The sequence below is a fragment of the Lathamus discolor genome, chromosome 2 (genome assembly GCF_037157495.1).
Source record: "Lathamus discolor isolate bLatDis1 chromosome 2, bLatDis1.hap1, whole genome shotgun sequence".
Taxonomy (NCBI): domain Eukaryota; kingdom Metazoa; phylum Chordata; class Aves; order Psittaciformes; family Psittacidae; genus Lathamus; species Lathamus discolor.
Genome location: NC_088885.1, coordinates 3,667,201 through 3,684,286, shown reverse-complemented (window position 1 = coordinate 3,684,286; position 17,086 = coordinate 3,667,201). Strand labels below are relative to the sequence as shown.

Sequence of the window (17,086 nt, the reverse complement as noted above, 5' to 3'; positions counted from 1 at the left end):
GCCCCTGTGTCCAACATGGACTTGAACACTGCCAGGGACGGGGCAGCCAGAGCTGCCCTGGGCAACCTATGTCAGTGTTACTTCAGTATATCAGTTCAATTCCACAATAAATTCATGCATAGAAATTTCTTTCCATAAGCACTGAAGAATGAAGATTCTTTAGGTTGTTATGGTCTCACAAATCAGTCATGCTCATGTTCAGTTCTCTTACAACACAGAAAAACCCTATAGATGATTTGAAACTTTTCAGTATAGCTGACAAAACTGAAATTAGAACTGTTTCAGCAAATCAGTTTTAAATGCTTTATTAAAGGAAAAATTGGAATTAAAATCAACATTTATGAATTGAACAGCAGAGGGCACTATCATATTGCAAGATTTCTAACAGGCATTTAAAATAAGCTGTATTTTACCACTGTAATGGTATAGGTTAGTTTAGTCAGCGATTTTGAGTAACACTACTTCATACACTAAATAATATAACTTCTAGAAAAATTTTGAGAGATTTTCTATAATCTTTGGAATACATGAATTCAATGCTTAAAATATTCAGTGTTCTATTATTTATCTCTACACTACCAGTCAGCTAGCACAAAAGTGTGACAGGCTCAAACACTTAAATACCCTGTTAAAGAATATCTTTAATAAAACTCAGTCATAATTCCTTATTTAAGCAAATTCATTTAAAATAACATTACTTACATATCCCAGTTGGCGGCTGCACGCAGCTGCTGCACCAATATAGGAAACTATAATTTAAAGAAGATAAAGAGGCATTAGTGGATTTTAATGATCTGACATGTCCCAGTGATATACAAAATAAATCAAAATATCAGTAATATCATAGGCAAATATTGTAGGTATTGTCCAAACATTGATAAAAAAGGATAAGCAAAATCTGAGAGTAAAAATACAGTACTGTGTGCAGTTCTGGGGTCCTCAACATAAGAAGGACATGGAGGTGTTGGAGCAAGTTCAAATGAGGCCATGAAGATGATCAGGGGCTAGAGCACTTCCCCGTACAAAGGCAGGCAGAGAACACTGTGGCTGTTCAGCCTAGAGAAGAGAAGCTGCGTGGAGACCTCAGAGCAGCTTCCAGTGTCTGAAGGGGGCTGCAAGGATGCTGGAGAGGGACTCTTCATCAGGGACTGTAGCGATAGGACAAGCGGTGATGGGGTCAGACTGAAACAGGGGAAGTTCAGGTTAGATCTAAGGCAGAAGTTCTGCCCTGTGAGGGTGCTGAGGCACTGGCACAGGGTGCCCAGAGAAGCTGTGGCTGCCCCATCCCTGGCAGTGTTCAAGGGCAGGTTGGATACACGGGCTTGCAGCAACCTGCTCTAGAGGAAGTTGTCCTGTCCATGGCAGAGGGTTAGAGCTGAGTGATCTTAAGGTCCCTTCCAACCCAAACTATTCCATGATTCTATATTCTTGACTTAAACTAAACTGCTAAGCATGTATCAGTGTGTTAAAAACCACACTTCCCCCCCCCCATAATGGAGAACAAAGATCATTACATAGTATTACCCAACAAGCTTTTAAGAAATTTATTTTCTGAGAATGGACAAAAACAGGTGAAAAAATACTAGAATGACTGGACTGCTGACACATATTCAGACACGTAAGAACCAAACTGCATAGCTATTCATTTCTAAAATGTTTGTTAATTGGCAATTTCAGCTGTCGGGATTCCTGTCCCCAAATTTTTTCTCCAATGATAAAGGAGCAGTAAGTTCCAGCAATTCAGCTTCCTGTTTTCACATGAGCTATGTATCATAAGACCTACACTGCTTCCAACCTGAATGTTCTTCACTCAATTTTTCTGGCAGTGCAATTTTGTCTTTAATAGCTCTATATCCAACAAGGACATGTCTCCTCAGAATATGACTTACTTGCAGAAAACAAGTTAGGTGGTTTACTTTTTATTAAATAAACTGAAAATTACACATCTCAAGATAGCCTCTGTGATGCTTTTACATAACCATAGAATCATAGAATCGTTTGGGTTGGAAAGCACACTAAAATCATCCAGTTCCAACTTCCTGCCATGGGCAGGGATGCATCACACTAGAACGTGTCACCCAAGGCCCCATACAGTCTAGCCTTGAACACTGCCAGGGATGGAGTATATGAGAAGAGTAAGTCTATTTTGCTTCTGCACCATGCAATAACCTGAGAAATATGTTAATCCACTATAGAGGAGACTAGTACAATTGTTTGCCTGGTAGAAAATCATTCCTAAAAGGTGAAACCACCATTCAGGTATATGCTAAACCACACTCTCCAGAGAACATGCTCATTTTTTGAAGTAGCTTAATGAAAGCTTTACTGAATGCTCTTTGGAAAGTTTTTCTTGCCATTCTTTATGGACATATGGCCAAGCAAAAGTAATTGAGCAATTCAATCCTTAACTTTTTTCAGTGTTCTCTGTCCTTTAATGATTCATAAAGACCAACATTTCATCATATGCCACTTCAGTCTCTATCAAGGTTAATTTTTAACCCAACCTTTTTACTAATGTAACAAATCTATATAAAAATATATCTGAAATCTAAGGAGAAAAAATTAGTTTCCCTCAGCTCTTTTAAAAAAGCTTACATGGAATTTAGGTGTTGGTTTTCTTTTACATCATTCTGTACTTAATTTGCCATATTATTTTTGTCAGTACACCAATGATTTCTTGAAATCATAGACTCATAGAATAGTTAGGGTTGGAAAGGACCTCAAGATCATCTAGTTCCATCCTCCCTGCCATGGGCAGGGACACCTCACAACTAAAAGCAGACAATTTTTGTTACAATGGCAAGTATCTAAACCATGTTGATTCCTTTAAAACTTTATTATTTACCAGCTGAGAGTTCATAAGCCTGTTTGCAATCTCCTTGTGGACAGCCACAGTACACAGATAGCACAGGAAGTTCAATTTAGAGCGTGCTGCTCCTGTATTCTTCTCGGGAGAGCCAAGCATTAAACACACTCGTTGCAAGAAGTCATGCCAGTCCACATCCTTCATAGATGATAACTTCTCAGCTAACCATAAGAAGCAAACAAGTAGTTAAAGATAATGGCTCTTCAATGATGCTTTAACAACTAGAAAATAACATCACCATGGATAAACAAGTTCCAAAGTTTATCTATTTACAATTTAATACTTAAAATATTAAAACAAAAATGTTAGTATTCATGTCTATAGATTATAGAAATCAAAGAAGAAGTAAGAAGAAAAACAAAGCATAAAAATGTAGCAGAGAGTCTCAAAATATTTCTTAAAGCACAACCCCACTAAGTTCTTGGACTTCATTTAAGTAAACATTCACTGGCATTATATTTAGGAAAGGTAGTAGCTGTCTGTAATCATTACTAAGTCTTCATGAGAAACTGCAGTTTCATTGGAGAAAATTTGAAGCTAAATCTAATGAAAGTCAGGAAAAATTTCCTCAGAATCAATATACTGAAAATGTGTATAGTTACTCATATAAGTAGGCTTCCACCCAGGTAAGACTTAGTATCAGAATGCAGAGGACTTCAGAAGGAACATAGAGTCACTAGGATCGTTAACTTAAATCCTGTGGTTCCATTCACTGACCCACTGTACATGAACAGAGATTTTTCCAAAGAATTCCTTATCAGTCTCAATGGATAATTTTCCTCTGGAAGCCACACATTCCCTCAGTTTTGGTTAGTTGTTTTTTAATATATAATGACTCTTCATCAGGGACTGTAGCGATAGGACAAGCAGCGATGGGTTTGAACTGAAACAGGGGAAGTTCAGGTTAGATCTAAGGCAGAAGTTCTTCCCTGTGAGAGTGCTGAGGCACTGGCACAGGGTGCCCAGAGAAACTGTGGCTGCCCCATCCCTGGCAGTGTTCAAGGCCAGGTTGGACAGAGCCTTGGGTGACATGGTCTAGTGTAAGGCATCCCTGCCTATGGCAGGGGATTGGAACTGGATGATCTTAAGGTCCTTTCCAACCTAAACCATTCTATAAGTCTATGACTAATATCTTATCTGCCATCGTGATATACTCCAGTACAGAGTATTTACAAACATGTCTTTCGTCTTTTACTCCAATTTTACACTACAGTAACAACACCTCCTGATGAAAGCAACTATAATTTACATTCATAAAAGTGAAAAGTAGTTTGGATTTCAGGCATTTATCTTAATTTTTCCATGCTGTCTTTAATGTTTGTTGTTTCAGAAGAAACTGAATTTGATGCTGCTCATCAACCAGAAAGTTGTCCAGGAAAAAAGCTACAACCTTCAAAGTGTCAGAAGCACAAAAAACACTGGCCCATCTACGGACAATAGTTTTAACATATCAGAACATCAGTGTGATAATTTAGCTACTTCAATGCAATATGAAATAAAATAACACACACACCCTGGTCACTTGAATTTGATCATTTTTGCCTAGAACTCTAACCAAATGAAAAATACCTTCTGTTACTACAGTCTCGACTGGAAGACTGGGATACACTGTGCTCTTTTCCAACTCTAAAATTTCTTCAACAAATTAACTCTCCAAAACACGTACTTTACAGAAAGAAAAAGGGAACTTTCTTTATCTAGGAAGAGGTGCTATATGAATTCTAAGATTACATATCTGGCTCTAAGCACAGTAAAGTGTATAATACTACTTCCTTGAATAGACCAGAAGAGTTTTTCCCAGGGGAAGAAACATTAGACTCCTGACAATGAGAAACCTTTTGTTTTCAGCAGCCTTTCTAGACATTAGAAACTAACAACAACAAAAACTCCAAACTCCACACTATCTTTTGGAACATGATTCCCATAACATTTCATGATTAAAGGTGGCACTGACAAGGCTGCCTAGATTACAGCTGATCAACATTGCATATTTTAAGATCCTGTTTTCATTTGCTTCTCTGTCTTTGACAAATTTTAATCTATTTGGTTAAATACTGCAGTTGGAATATCTCAGTTGCTTACAAAAAATAACTTGGGAAAAACCACAGTGTTTTTCCCCACACTTAAACAGTGTTGACTCTCTCATTTTAAAAGCTTTTGAGCATGGGCTTATTACTGAAGAAGGCAGAAAAGACGGGCATAGGACTATCTGTACTTGAAAAGCCTACTCAAAATTGGTCTAGCCAAAACATTACATATGCAGCGGCAGTTTCAGGAAAGTTATGAGTTCAACTATGACAGCTCATCATCTACAGAGGGAGGCTATAGGTTCTGTGATAGCAAGTTATAACATCATATGAAGGAAATGAAGTTTCAACAACTTCAGCAGATCCATACCTGAATATGTTGGTATATGTGAAGTTTTCACGTCAAATCTAACTGGTACTTGCTTCATTATCTGGAAAAATAAGCAGACACATTACAACTAGTTGTAATACATTTCTGGAAATCTCTAAGTAGCTGAACATGGAAACACAGATGTAAAAATTGTACAGGATGGGTGTACAAACCACTGCTTGTTACTAAGCTCTTTTCCATTGGTTTCTGGTATTTCTTCCAAGCAGTTATTTGATATTTAACTACATTTTTAATATAATTAAGTTATTGGTATTTCCATTTAAGTGATCTTTTTTAATGCAAAATGATAGGATTTGTTCAGTTTATATTTTTATCTTGCTTGTATGTGGGAAAAATACTTTCATTTGGGTTGTAAAAGCTACAGAAAGCAACAATGCAGCTGAGAGCTCCGGAAATGTTTTAGCAATGCATTGCCATACAGTAAATACATATACATAACACTAGATCATTCTAGAGTATTAAAAGTGATATTAGCACCAACAAATCATTTGTAAGGAATTGGGTTTTTTAATCCCCACACCATTTTCTGATGGATGGCTGCTCAGTGACAGAGTATTTAAGTGTGATTTTCTGTAACTAAGGCATACAAAAAAGGTAACTGTATACTGGAATTTAGCCTTTGACAGATGAAGCCTAGCTGTAACTAGAGAGCTGTTTGCTGAAAAGGTCTTTAACTCCACAGATCTGCAGAACAAAGGGAAATTTTACAACATAAGCTGACATTTCAGCTTTTAAAATTCTGCCAGCATCTAGTAAATCCCTTTCCAGGAAATTAAACTGCAAGCTTTTCAGCTTTACCAGGTGTCAGTATCATCCTTTTGTCTGCAGATTGCCAAGTATGCAGAGACTTGGAATTTAGTGGGCTATTTTGCATTAATTCCGAGTCTGGCCTTGCATGGCAAGAAGATTAGTCTCCATGTGTACATTAGCATGTACACTTACCCCTAATCTCATCTCTTCTAGTAACAAGAGAAGCAGTAAAGGGCTTTGTGGAGGAGTCCTGAGACTGAACTGAGAATTTACAGAGGTGGCATCATTCAAATGCATGATTACCTTTGAAATTCCCCACTGGCAACAATGCGCTACAAACATATTAAAACAGTATTGTTGGGAAGTTTCTTTACCTAACTGCACAAGCTTCTTAGGTTTTGAGAGTGTTAGGAATTTCATGAAAACAAACAAACGAATTGTTATAGTAAAGCAATATAGCAACTAAAAGCTGTAAAGTGATTCTTAATGAACTAGACGCTTCCTTCCAATGAAAAATGTTGCATTTCCTGCATCTGACACAGTTGCTAAAGTGACTTCAGGGTTTTTTTCCTATCATCGCTTCTGCCAATATCACACCTGTGCCCATACACGCACATTAAATTGTCATTGCAGTGCAAAGCTCTGATTCTTTTTTAGTCTTCCCTATGCTGCCAAGCAAAGGTCAGTCTCTGCTCAAGAGAATCATCACAAACTGTTATGACCGAAATTGCACGGACATCTCTTGTAACTTCAGGTCACATTTCCAGAGAAAAAAAGTTCTTATTTAGGAGAAACATTACCATATCTGAAGTTCAAAGAGTAACAAAAGTTATTCTATAAAGGTCTAACTCTTAACCTAGAAGGCTTCATAGACGACTTTGTTTTGGGTATACCAAGACACAGTTCTGTTTCTGTTCATTTAAGTAATAGATATCAAAGCAAGTTATCAGAAATCTACAAAAGCACTGAACACTGCATTTAGTAACTTCTATTTCTTGTAAGACATTAAATAATGTTGGCATTCAATCCCAAAATAACTCAGTTCTCCAAATTAACAACCCAAGAGGATTATAAAAGATTGCCAAAAAAAACTGCATGAGATCTTGTCAGATGACTGGGTGGAACTGCTTTAAAATGAGAATTATGAAATACAGGAAAGGAGTTTCAGCCTGCTTAAAGATTTATCTGCAAAAACAGCCTCACCCACAAGTTCCTGAATCTTATATTTTATTTTGCTATACCTTTGGATTGTCAATGATTGGTGTTATGATAAGATCAGATTCAGTGTAAATGAGCTCTTTCAGTATTGACTCCATATCCTGCTGACTTGAGCATGTATTTTTAGCCTAAAAGAAGAAGAAAGTTGTTGTAACAAAAAAAAAAAAAAAATATAAAAATAGAAAGTTTATGTTTATTCCTAAAGTATTTCATATCAACATTATATCATACAGTTTGGCCATGCAAACAACATACTCTAAATTACTTGTTGTTTATGTAGTAGCAGATAAGGCCAGCTAAGTATTATGATGCAGAAACAAGCTGGAAGAAAAAGCACCAGGTCCAAAAAGAAAGACTAAGGAAAATAAGAAGATAGCATTATCCCTTTTATACAGTGGGGGAAAAAAGGAGACTAAGCAGCACCTTTAAATCTTACACCCAAAGTTATGCAAATTTTTGTTTTTCTTTTTCTCCAAATGACTTGCACACCGTAGGAACTGTTTTCCTTTTATAATTATGGAAGGATATAGAAAAAAGTTACTTTACCACAGATTCCAGGCTAAAATTCTAACTCTAAAGATATCACCATCCTTTGATATTCTTTTTCTACTCACCTTTTTCAAGCATGAATCTCTTTGTGGAGAATTCTGGATTGGAACAGTAGTAGCATCACTTACTTCTACTGCCATGCTAGTTCTAGGTGTGGGACGAGAACTTAAAAGAAAGAACAATAAATAGATTAACAAACCAACAGATTAAGTTCCACTGCAAACTATGTTTTTGTTGCTTTTTGGAAACTCTCATGTCATACAGTAAACTTCCAAAGCTGACAAACATAAATGATGCTTTGCCTTATCCATGAAGTGGACATGAACATCCTGCTTTTATATATGCCCTGACAAGTTTAGGATTTGTTTGTCAGTTAGAAATGAGAAGGGACTGGGTGATTTCTTTTTGTTGTTGTTAAATGAATGTAATTTGATTGTTTTCTCACCCACAGTCGCTCTCCAAAATGGATGCTAAAATATCATTATCTTAATTCTTAACAAAAAACAACATACAAAGAAAATTAACCTGACAAAATAATTGTCATTTACTTTATGCTATTATCTTCTGACTCACAACTCCTGGCTAGCTAATGAGAATTAAAAACTGCCTGAATCTCATTTATGAATGAGAACTGGATTTACTTTTCAGTTTTCCTTTATAAAAATCCTGTCTGCCAATCAGAAAAGGAAGAGAGACCAGAATCTTGCATATTTGCAATTTTCATAAAGCTGCCAGTGAACTTGCTTTTTGGAGTATACATCAATTTAAATCGCTTCAAATCAACTTCAGAATTATTAAAATTGGCAGGCCAGGATACCCATTTAATCAACAACTTGAAATGAACGTGGGTTTTTTTTGATCAGCAGAAAGTAATGTACACATTTAGTTGCAAATCACTTTTATTTATTAGAAAAAGCAACTAAAAAATACAAACACCACACAAAATTAAAAACACTCATGGAAAATCAGTGATCAAATGACTAACATAGGTATTATTCTTTTCAAAAGGCATCTTTTACCTATTTTCAACAGGAAGTTACATTTCAAGAGCATAGTGAATGAGTCTCAACATATTATCTACCAGCTAGATAAAACTACACAAAATATCATAATTTTCACGGTAAAAAATATTTCAGGACCTGCTTGAAAGTTTAAGCAGCCTTATTTCCTAAACAAAGAAAGTAGGATTTCTAGTTAGGAGACTGAACAAATTTTTCTATGTTCCCACATGCTTCAAAACATGCAGATTTGTTAATTTATTTTTTTTTCCTAAACCTGATTTGCTTTCAGATGTGTTTGAGATAGAGAACATCTTTCCTACTTTTCCACTTCTGAGCTGGTTTCTCAGTTTAAAACAAGTGATTAGTGAATTGAACCAGCTGAAATGAGTAAGATCTATTCCATTCACACATATAGAAGCTACAGCTGTTAAAAGCTGATTAACCACTCCTGCAGCTTAAGTAAATCTTAGTGCCAGGTCAGCAGCTTCCTTTCACTTAAATGTTTTAAAACTTCAGTAAGTAACACATGCAGCTTTGAGAACTTAAATCATTGAAGAAAAGAGAACTTAAGAAAGTAGTTATAAAGAATATGTGTTACATTTCAAATTTTGTATCAAACAGATGTACTTATGTTGTTAAATATACTTGTTTTAATACTCGCACTCATGACACGATTTGGATTACATGTTGTTATATGAAGTGTTTGTAATGCCACTGTAGCCTCTCCTTTCAGCAAATTGCTAAAGCAAATAGAAAATGCTATTTAAATTACTAATAGTATGGCTTTAGCTGTGATGACAGAAGTTATAAATGAGATGAGAAGTAATCCTTTATTAAAAGCAACTGAAATAACTGGAAAAGTAGACACACTATCAGGTTCAAAAGCCCTATTTCAGGTTATGCAAGAAGCTTGAAAGAGTATGAAACAGGAATATTTCAGCTTGATGACAATAGGAACAACATCTATTTTACTAGATAATCTTCTTGGCTTGAACAATACTACAGGATCAGGCTTCAGCTAAAACAAATCACTTTTAAACAAATCTCTAGCTTTTATTTAATACCTTGTAGTACTTAGTAGATTGCTACCAATAGCAATAGTGATGAAACAGTGATGAAAAGCTGAAGGAAGAATTTTCTAGTTGATCTTATGCTGAATACTTATTCTTGTGTAGTTAAAGCAAGCATATTCAAGGCATATTCTCATATATATGAGGTAAGAAGGCAAGCAAGTTCTTAATACATTTTTCTGTTTAGAGCTAAGAAATCAAAGGGCTTCCAAAATCCAGTGTGATAAAGCCATAAATATTGCTTTAACTACAAACACTGTTTTCACAGCTTCTCAAAGATGTCTTAATATTAAACTGGTGATAAAAACTCAAAAGAGGACACACTAACAAAACGTTACAAACAGAGTAATAAAATGTCTGAAGAGACAGGAGAAAAAACAAACAACCCAACCACACAAGGTTTTAAGGGGTTTCTAATTGTTCTTAGGTTATCATACCTGAGAAGAAATATGGATTCTTTTGATTCACCATCAACCAGATTTTTGGGGCGCAATTCAGACCGAGTTTCTGTTGAAAAGAGAATATGAACTTGCATTCAGAAGTTAAAAAACAAGTAAGAATAAAGCAAGACTGACAAAATTCGCAAGACAAAATAATTCAAAATAACATCATGAACAGTATTACCTGTTTTAAAAGAATTGCTTGGTAGGTTATCTGCTCTTGAGGATGACAGATTATCTGGATTTTTAGCAGTATCCACTGGCTCTTTGGCACTCCAAGACACTGATGACGCTGCGTCTTCACTGCTGTTTAATAGAAGATATTAATTACACAAATTAAAATAACCACAAAAGGATCATATCCGTTATTTGTTGCAATTATTAAAATGCAGTTTACCTGTCATCCTCTAGAACACAATACTATTGAAATAGTATACACATACTTTTTACATTAATAATGGCAATGATGAAAAATAAATTTATAGGAAATTACTTGGAAAACAGCAAAAATTCTTTAGGTCCCTCAGCAGATCTTGCAGGAAAGATATTAGAAAAGTTAAATTATTACCCCATAATACCAGAGCTATAAAGAAATATTAAAACATTTAGAGACCATTCAGTCTTCACAGATGAAAGACACAAGAAACCTATTTCTAATAATGAAATCTAGCCTAGATTAAGACCAATAAGAACTACCTCTACTTTGCTTCATGATTTACATGTCACACTTGACTGCAAGTTTATCGATTCTGGTTGTTTGGGGTTTTTAATATACCCCTCTATTATTCACATGGAACTGGGTCATGTAACTTTCCTGAAGGTCAGCCAGGATATCAAACCCACATTGTGAAGAAAATACATGCACCTGTATTTAAGAAAGTACTGAGCTTCTTTTGGATGTCAAGCCTATGTCCTATGTTTGCCATATTTGTCAATATGGCAATATGGTGAGTGCAAACCTCAGCAGGTATTTCAGAGGCATTACAAAAACCTCAGGCGTAAGGTCAAATAGTAAGGCCAATATTTTGTAGGAGATTAAGATTCTTCTGATTCTCTGACAGACTTATGTTTGAGGAATTCAAAGATGGTGACTGTGGTGGAGGTTAACACAAGCCTGCTAAAACCTTGAAGAAATTCTTACTTTGGAGTATAATCTACAAACCTTGACTTCTTACCTCCCTTGGTGGCAAAAGCAGTAATAAATTAACAGGCAAAGAGCCTAGAATAAACATTAACGACAAAAATACTGCCACACTGGTATCAGAAACAGGTATTTAACAACACAAGAGAATGTTAAAATAGACCACAAAAACATGCAGCATTCTGAAAGAACGCTATTTTCACTTTAGTACCTTAGGTTGGAACCTAAAGTATCTTTCAAATATTTAGAACAAAAGAGCAAAAAATCAACACTAGATATCCTAATTCAAAATATAAAACAAACAAACAAAACCCCAGCAAGGTAACAGGGGTCTTGAAGAAGCCTAACTTTTCAATACACAGAACATATGCTCTTAAAGGGTTTGGGTTTTTCTGCATATATAATAGTGTAGAGTATTACAAAGCTTGAAAAAAATACCCCATATTAATGCTTTGTGTCACAAGCCCAGAGTATGTGTCAGCTGCATTTGAAGGATGTAAAGCTGAATCATAAATGTAAGATGCTTTGTGATGCTCTAAACCTAATGCATAAACAAAAAAAAAAATCTCACTAAAGATAAAAATGACCCATATTTATATGACTCCACAAAAAACCTAAAAAAAAAATTTAAATCAAGTTACTGTGCATCATTGTTAAATAAACAAATAAATGAAAATGAGAGCAGTTATTTCTGCAGTAAATTTTAACACATTCTATAGCCAGGAGGAAATGAACAGTTTCAAAGCAGTGTAATACACTAATAGGATGATACAATTCCTAAACACCCTAAACTGTTCACTGTTTTTCACTTGTATAAAAGAAGTCTTCCTTGAAAATCCAGTACCTTGAGCATATGTCTCTAGAATCACCACCACAATGGCTAAGGGATCCTTTCCAGAACGGATGCTGCAATAGGTCTGTCCAATTCAGCCTTTGAAAAGCAACAAATAAACTCAAAAAACAAAGTACAGCTCCAGACATATACCAGACTAGGTTTTGAACCCAGTGACACTACAGAGCAATTAAACCTGTTGTTTGCTTTTATCTGATCAACAAGTAAATTTTTTATGGGATAAACATTTTGCCTTAAATCAGAATGGCTCATTCAGGCAACACAGATGTATGAGACTAATAATGAAGGAAATTGCTACAAAAACATAAAGATATACTTATTCAAAATACTGATTCTGTATTTTCATATAAGAAAAAGCATAATTCGCTCTTTTATATGAGATGAAGTAATATTTGCATTGTCATCTACAAAATACTACACATGCAGCACTATAGCAATTTCTTCAGAGGTGGAAAAAAAAAAACCTAACAATGCAAACAATTGTCATGGATTAGATGGTTTACCTTTTCTGAGGATCCTTTTGAAGTAACCCATCAAGTAAACTAATGAATTCAGCGGAAGGCTTGTGAAAAGCAGAACCTGTAAATAGAAGCACTACAGGAGATAAGCATATGGCAGCAAAACCAACCATCACAAAATGTAGATCAAATCATTATTTATAGATCATGCTAAACAGTCTTTTTAACAGTGATTTCATCCAAAAAAAATCTGAATGTATTGAGAATCTTACATGTACACCCTCTGAATTTCAAAAGATCCTAAAAAAATCCAAACCCCTCAAAAACAAAAATCCCACCAATACTTAAGTCACCAAATTAAAATTGTTAATACATGAAAAAAGCACTCTCCAAGTATCATATAGCTATTACCAAAAAATAAAATAAAGTGGAGTTGAAATCTGTTTAAATCGCAATTAAACTTCCCCCAACAATGATAATTTTAAGAGAACCACTGTTGCACCCCATTATACAAAACAGGCTTCCAAATTTTTTCTTTAACTGAGACTCCACTTCTAAGAGCTCAGAACTATGAAATGCACTTTATTCACTTAGAAAGCAAAATCACTCTTGTAATTGAAACAAGCAACAGCAGTTTTAATTCTACTGGTCATTGTTTTCACTACATTACTATGAACTGAAAAGAGGCACTGCTATTTAAGGGCCTCCACGCATACCACCGATGCCCAGTATGACAGAGATAAAAATTGCATCCCAGAAAGTAGATTTACTTTTCATTCTTAACACTAAAAGATACGCCTGTCTGTCAAAAGGGAAATAGGCACTCATCATTAACAGGACGAAAGCTCTTATTAGAGGAAGGCAGTGCTAACATTTGGACAGCTAACAGATTCCTGCCATCAGCCTCAGAAGAAATAGTGCAAAACAGAACTTTAACTTTCTAAGTATTATTCTGATTTGATTCATTTAATAATAACAGAATAACAATAACCCTTTGGTGTAGGTGGCAATGGATCTTCATGTAAAATCTTTTCAATTAATTCAGAAAAGCTGTCTGAGAAGAATGGTGGTCTTCCTGCAAACAAACAGAAGTGTGATTCACAGATTAGGCAGACTTCAAAATGGCTGTTAGGTGCAATGATATGATGAGCTCATTTTCCTAAGGAAACATCCAAAGAAATAAACACCCTCAGCCCGAATTTTATTTATCAAGTTCTTTTGTCAATTTAAATACAAACCCTTGAATTATATTCTCCTACCATAAACAGGAAAACAGACCGTAGACAGAAAAAGGCACCAAAGATGGAGGTCAGCATGACAGCCCCTGTATGCGTCAGCAATGAGACAACAACAGCAGAAGGTCTAGGCAGAAATCTCAGTATCTGTGTAGCTATTCTGCTCCAACAGATCAGTGTATTATTTAAGACTTCAGAAGGTTGCACTGTAATTCTTTTTCGTGATGAAATTTTCCTTCCAGCTGCAGCCAATGCTAATGTGTACTTTATCTGCAGGAAACCAAATGATTCTAGTTTTGAAAGAGAAAACTCTTTCACTAGTATAAAAGTCAAAATAATGCACCCAGGATATAATACTGAGGAGATTAAAAACACGACACTGTCAGAATTCAAGGTCTGCTATAATTTTAAATCATAGTCTTTAAACAAAACATGTTGGTTAGTATTATAAGATTCAGATCACAGTCAAATGGTCAACTTAACAGTATTACTTCACTTGATTATTTGGTAAGGACCATTCTATTAAAGTACATTTAGTTCAGTCTTCAGGAAATCTTTAAAACCTGCCTTAAGGTTTTCTATATTTAACTTCCCTATAAAGTCAATAAGAATTTACTCTGGGGCCATGACCTATGTTTCCATTATCACAGATATCAAATAGATACACAAACTTACAACCTGCGAACATTTCATAAAGTATACATCCCAAGGACCATAGATCACTGGCTTTGGAGAAGTCTTCTCCCTTTATTGCTTCTGGAGCTGCATATAATGGAGAGCCTACAAAATACAGCATGTGTAATGTACTTCGATTATTCATTCAGCATTTGTCCTGTTCAACACTTCAACCTTTGTCTCACACTTCAGTTAGAGATGATCTTCACTTAGTGTAAGAAAACTAAGTTTTACCGTAAGTAGTTTCAAATGAACTTCTCTCCTTTTACTGAATTATGTAGGATTATATACACTATTTTGTTGATTATTTCACTTCTATTAACCAAGGTGACTTGTGTTACACTTTCGTAACACAGTGATTAATGTAAAGAATGTTTTGATACGATTTGACAGCTTCTAGAGCCAAGTAAATTGAGCAGAACGGTAAACCAACATCATTCTCATGTAATAGAAATAATTAATGTTACATCAGGTTTGGCAGAGGTTTCTTGTTTGTTTTCAAAAGCTAGCCCAAGACAGAAACCTTCATGAAGTTATAAAACTGGTACAAAACCAAGGTCACTAGACCAGAAGATCACTGATCAAAGCTAGTCATAGCTATATTCACACTAAAACTCTAAGAAAACATAACAGATGAAATTATAACAGCTTATTCACAAAACCTTTTTTATCTTGCTAAAGAAAAAGAAATACACAGTTTCTATTTTGGCAGTAGTTCCCATCTAAACACCGATTCAGTTCTCAAAAATCTCTTTGCAAATTACACAAACTCAGCAAAAGTGCCAAATCCACAGTCCTTTAAAAAGTTTATTTTGGATTCTTTCACTCTTGGGTTTTAAGTAACAACAGGTCATTAACCACACAGATCAAAACAGCTCTTCTGAAAGGCAACAGGAAAGAGATTAGATTTGTATTTCTTCCTGAATAAAGGTCTGGTCTTGGTCTCACTATTTCTACTGTGGACTTTCAGCAGGAGACAGCAACGTATTAAGAAAGCTCTCCTTGTTGGGGCTGTTCATTGTGGAGAAGGCTGCTTGGAGACCTCATAGCAGCCTTCCAGTATCTGAAGGGGACCTATACGGATGCTGGGGAGGGACTATTCATTAGGGACTGCAGTGACAGGACAAGGGGTAACGGGTTCAAACTTAAAATAGGGGAAGTTTAGATTGGATATAAGGAAGAAATTCTTTCCTGTTAGGGTGGTGAGGCACTGGAATGGGTTGCCCAGGGAAGTTGTGAATGCTCCATCCCTGGCAGTGTTCAAGGCCAGGCTGGACAAAGCCTTGGGTGGCACGGTTTAGTGTGGGGTGTCCCTGCCCATTGTGGGGGGGTTGGAACTAGATGATCTTAAGGTCCTTTCCAAACCCTAACTATTCTATGATTCTTGTTACCATAAAATATTGCCATGAATTCCATTCTTCTTAATAACAGTAACTGCTATGACACACCATTATGTTGGAAACAGGTCTGTGAGATGCTCTGAGATGACAACTAATAAAGATGAGAAGGTTACAACCAAGTTTCTGAATTTTTCTTGTTCTCTGACAAAAATAACATTGTATTTGCAGCCTACTGAAAGCTGTAGGGATTTGATGTCAAATTGCAAAAAGAAAACTAAAGAAAAAAAGAAATCCTGTTATGTGAAAGTTTGTCATACAGGTGTACTACAGTCTACGATCACCTACGTATGAGCTTCAACGCAAAAAATAACCTTAAGTCTATTTACAAAAATCAGGACAAGTCAGGAATTGTTAATATGTTAATTTCTATGACAGACAGAAGTATATTTTTTCCATGTCAAATTAAACCAACTTTGTGAAACTTCAAATTATTAACATATGCTGGTAAATACAGGTTCTTTTCTTACTACCCACTTGCAGGTGTTGTTCCCTTTGTAAGTTATGATCTCTCTAAACAATCTTCCTTAAGAGCTAAATTTTGGGTTTGAGCTTACTTAAAAAACTAAAAAAAAAAACCATCCAGGATATGTTAAACCTGCTTACAGAAAATACACAGACCATGCTTCCATTGCAAAGACACAGGTAAACACATTAATCTTTACAAGTGATGAGACAAAAATCAATTCTTCGGTTTCTCTAGAAATTTAGTAAGCCCCAAAAGAACAACAAACAACTACTTTATTTCAAGGTCTTCTCTCCAAATTACTTCAAACAAAAAGCTTTTTCCAACTTTCATTCTGTCCCTTTGGTTAATTTTTGTTAATTTTGGCTAGTAAAAATATCGCACCTCGAAATCTATTTTTTACGTATTTTTGTGGCGTGCTTTCACTGACATCTCCTTCACCCTCTTCAGATGCAACTGAAGCAAAATATTCTTCTAAGTTTTCACCATCCACTTTAGCCAAGCAAAAGTTACTGAATTTCAAAGTGCCAGGCCCTTCTAGCAGAATCT

The 17,086-nt window shown here is 35.5% G+C and overlaps 1 protein-coding gene across 4 annotated transcripts in view; it reads right to left on the bottom strand.

Annotated features, from left to right (window-relative positions):
* Nucleotides 1-17,086, bottom strand: part of ULK4 (unc-51 like kinase 4) — a 191,974-nt gene that overhangs the window by 167,792 nt on the left and 7,096 nt on the right. For all 4 annotated transcript variants that reach the window (XM_065665495.1, XM_065665494.1, XM_065665497.1 and 1 more), the window contains 12 exons: nucleotides 16,922-17,084; nucleotides 14,678-14,779; nucleotides 13,756-13,839; nucleotides 12,810-12,885; nucleotides 12,298-12,384; nucleotides 10,497-10,618; nucleotides 10,310-10,379; nucleotides 7,867-7,966; nucleotides 7,276-7,380; nucleotides 5,264-5,324; nucleotides 2,846-3,027; nucleotides 703-749 (listed from right to left, as the gene is read on the bottom strand). In XM_065665495.1, the coding sequence (XP_065521567.1) occupies nucleotides 703-749; nucleotides 2,846-3,027; nucleotides 5,264-5,324; nucleotides 7,276-7,380; nucleotides 7,867-7,966; nucleotides 10,310-10,379; nucleotides 10,497-10,618; nucleotides 12,298-12,384; nucleotides 12,810-12,885; nucleotides 13,756-13,839; nucleotides 14,678-14,779; nucleotides 16,922-17,084 (1,199 nt within the window). The remainder of the gene's footprint in view (nucleotides 1-702; nucleotides 750-2,845; nucleotides 3,028-5,263; nucleotides 5,325-7,275; nucleotides 7,381-7,866; nucleotides 7,967-10,309; nucleotides 10,380-10,496; nucleotides 10,619-12,297; nucleotides 12,385-12,809; nucleotides 12,886-13,755; nucleotides 13,840-14,677; nucleotides 14,780-16,921; nucleotides 17,085-17,086) is intronic.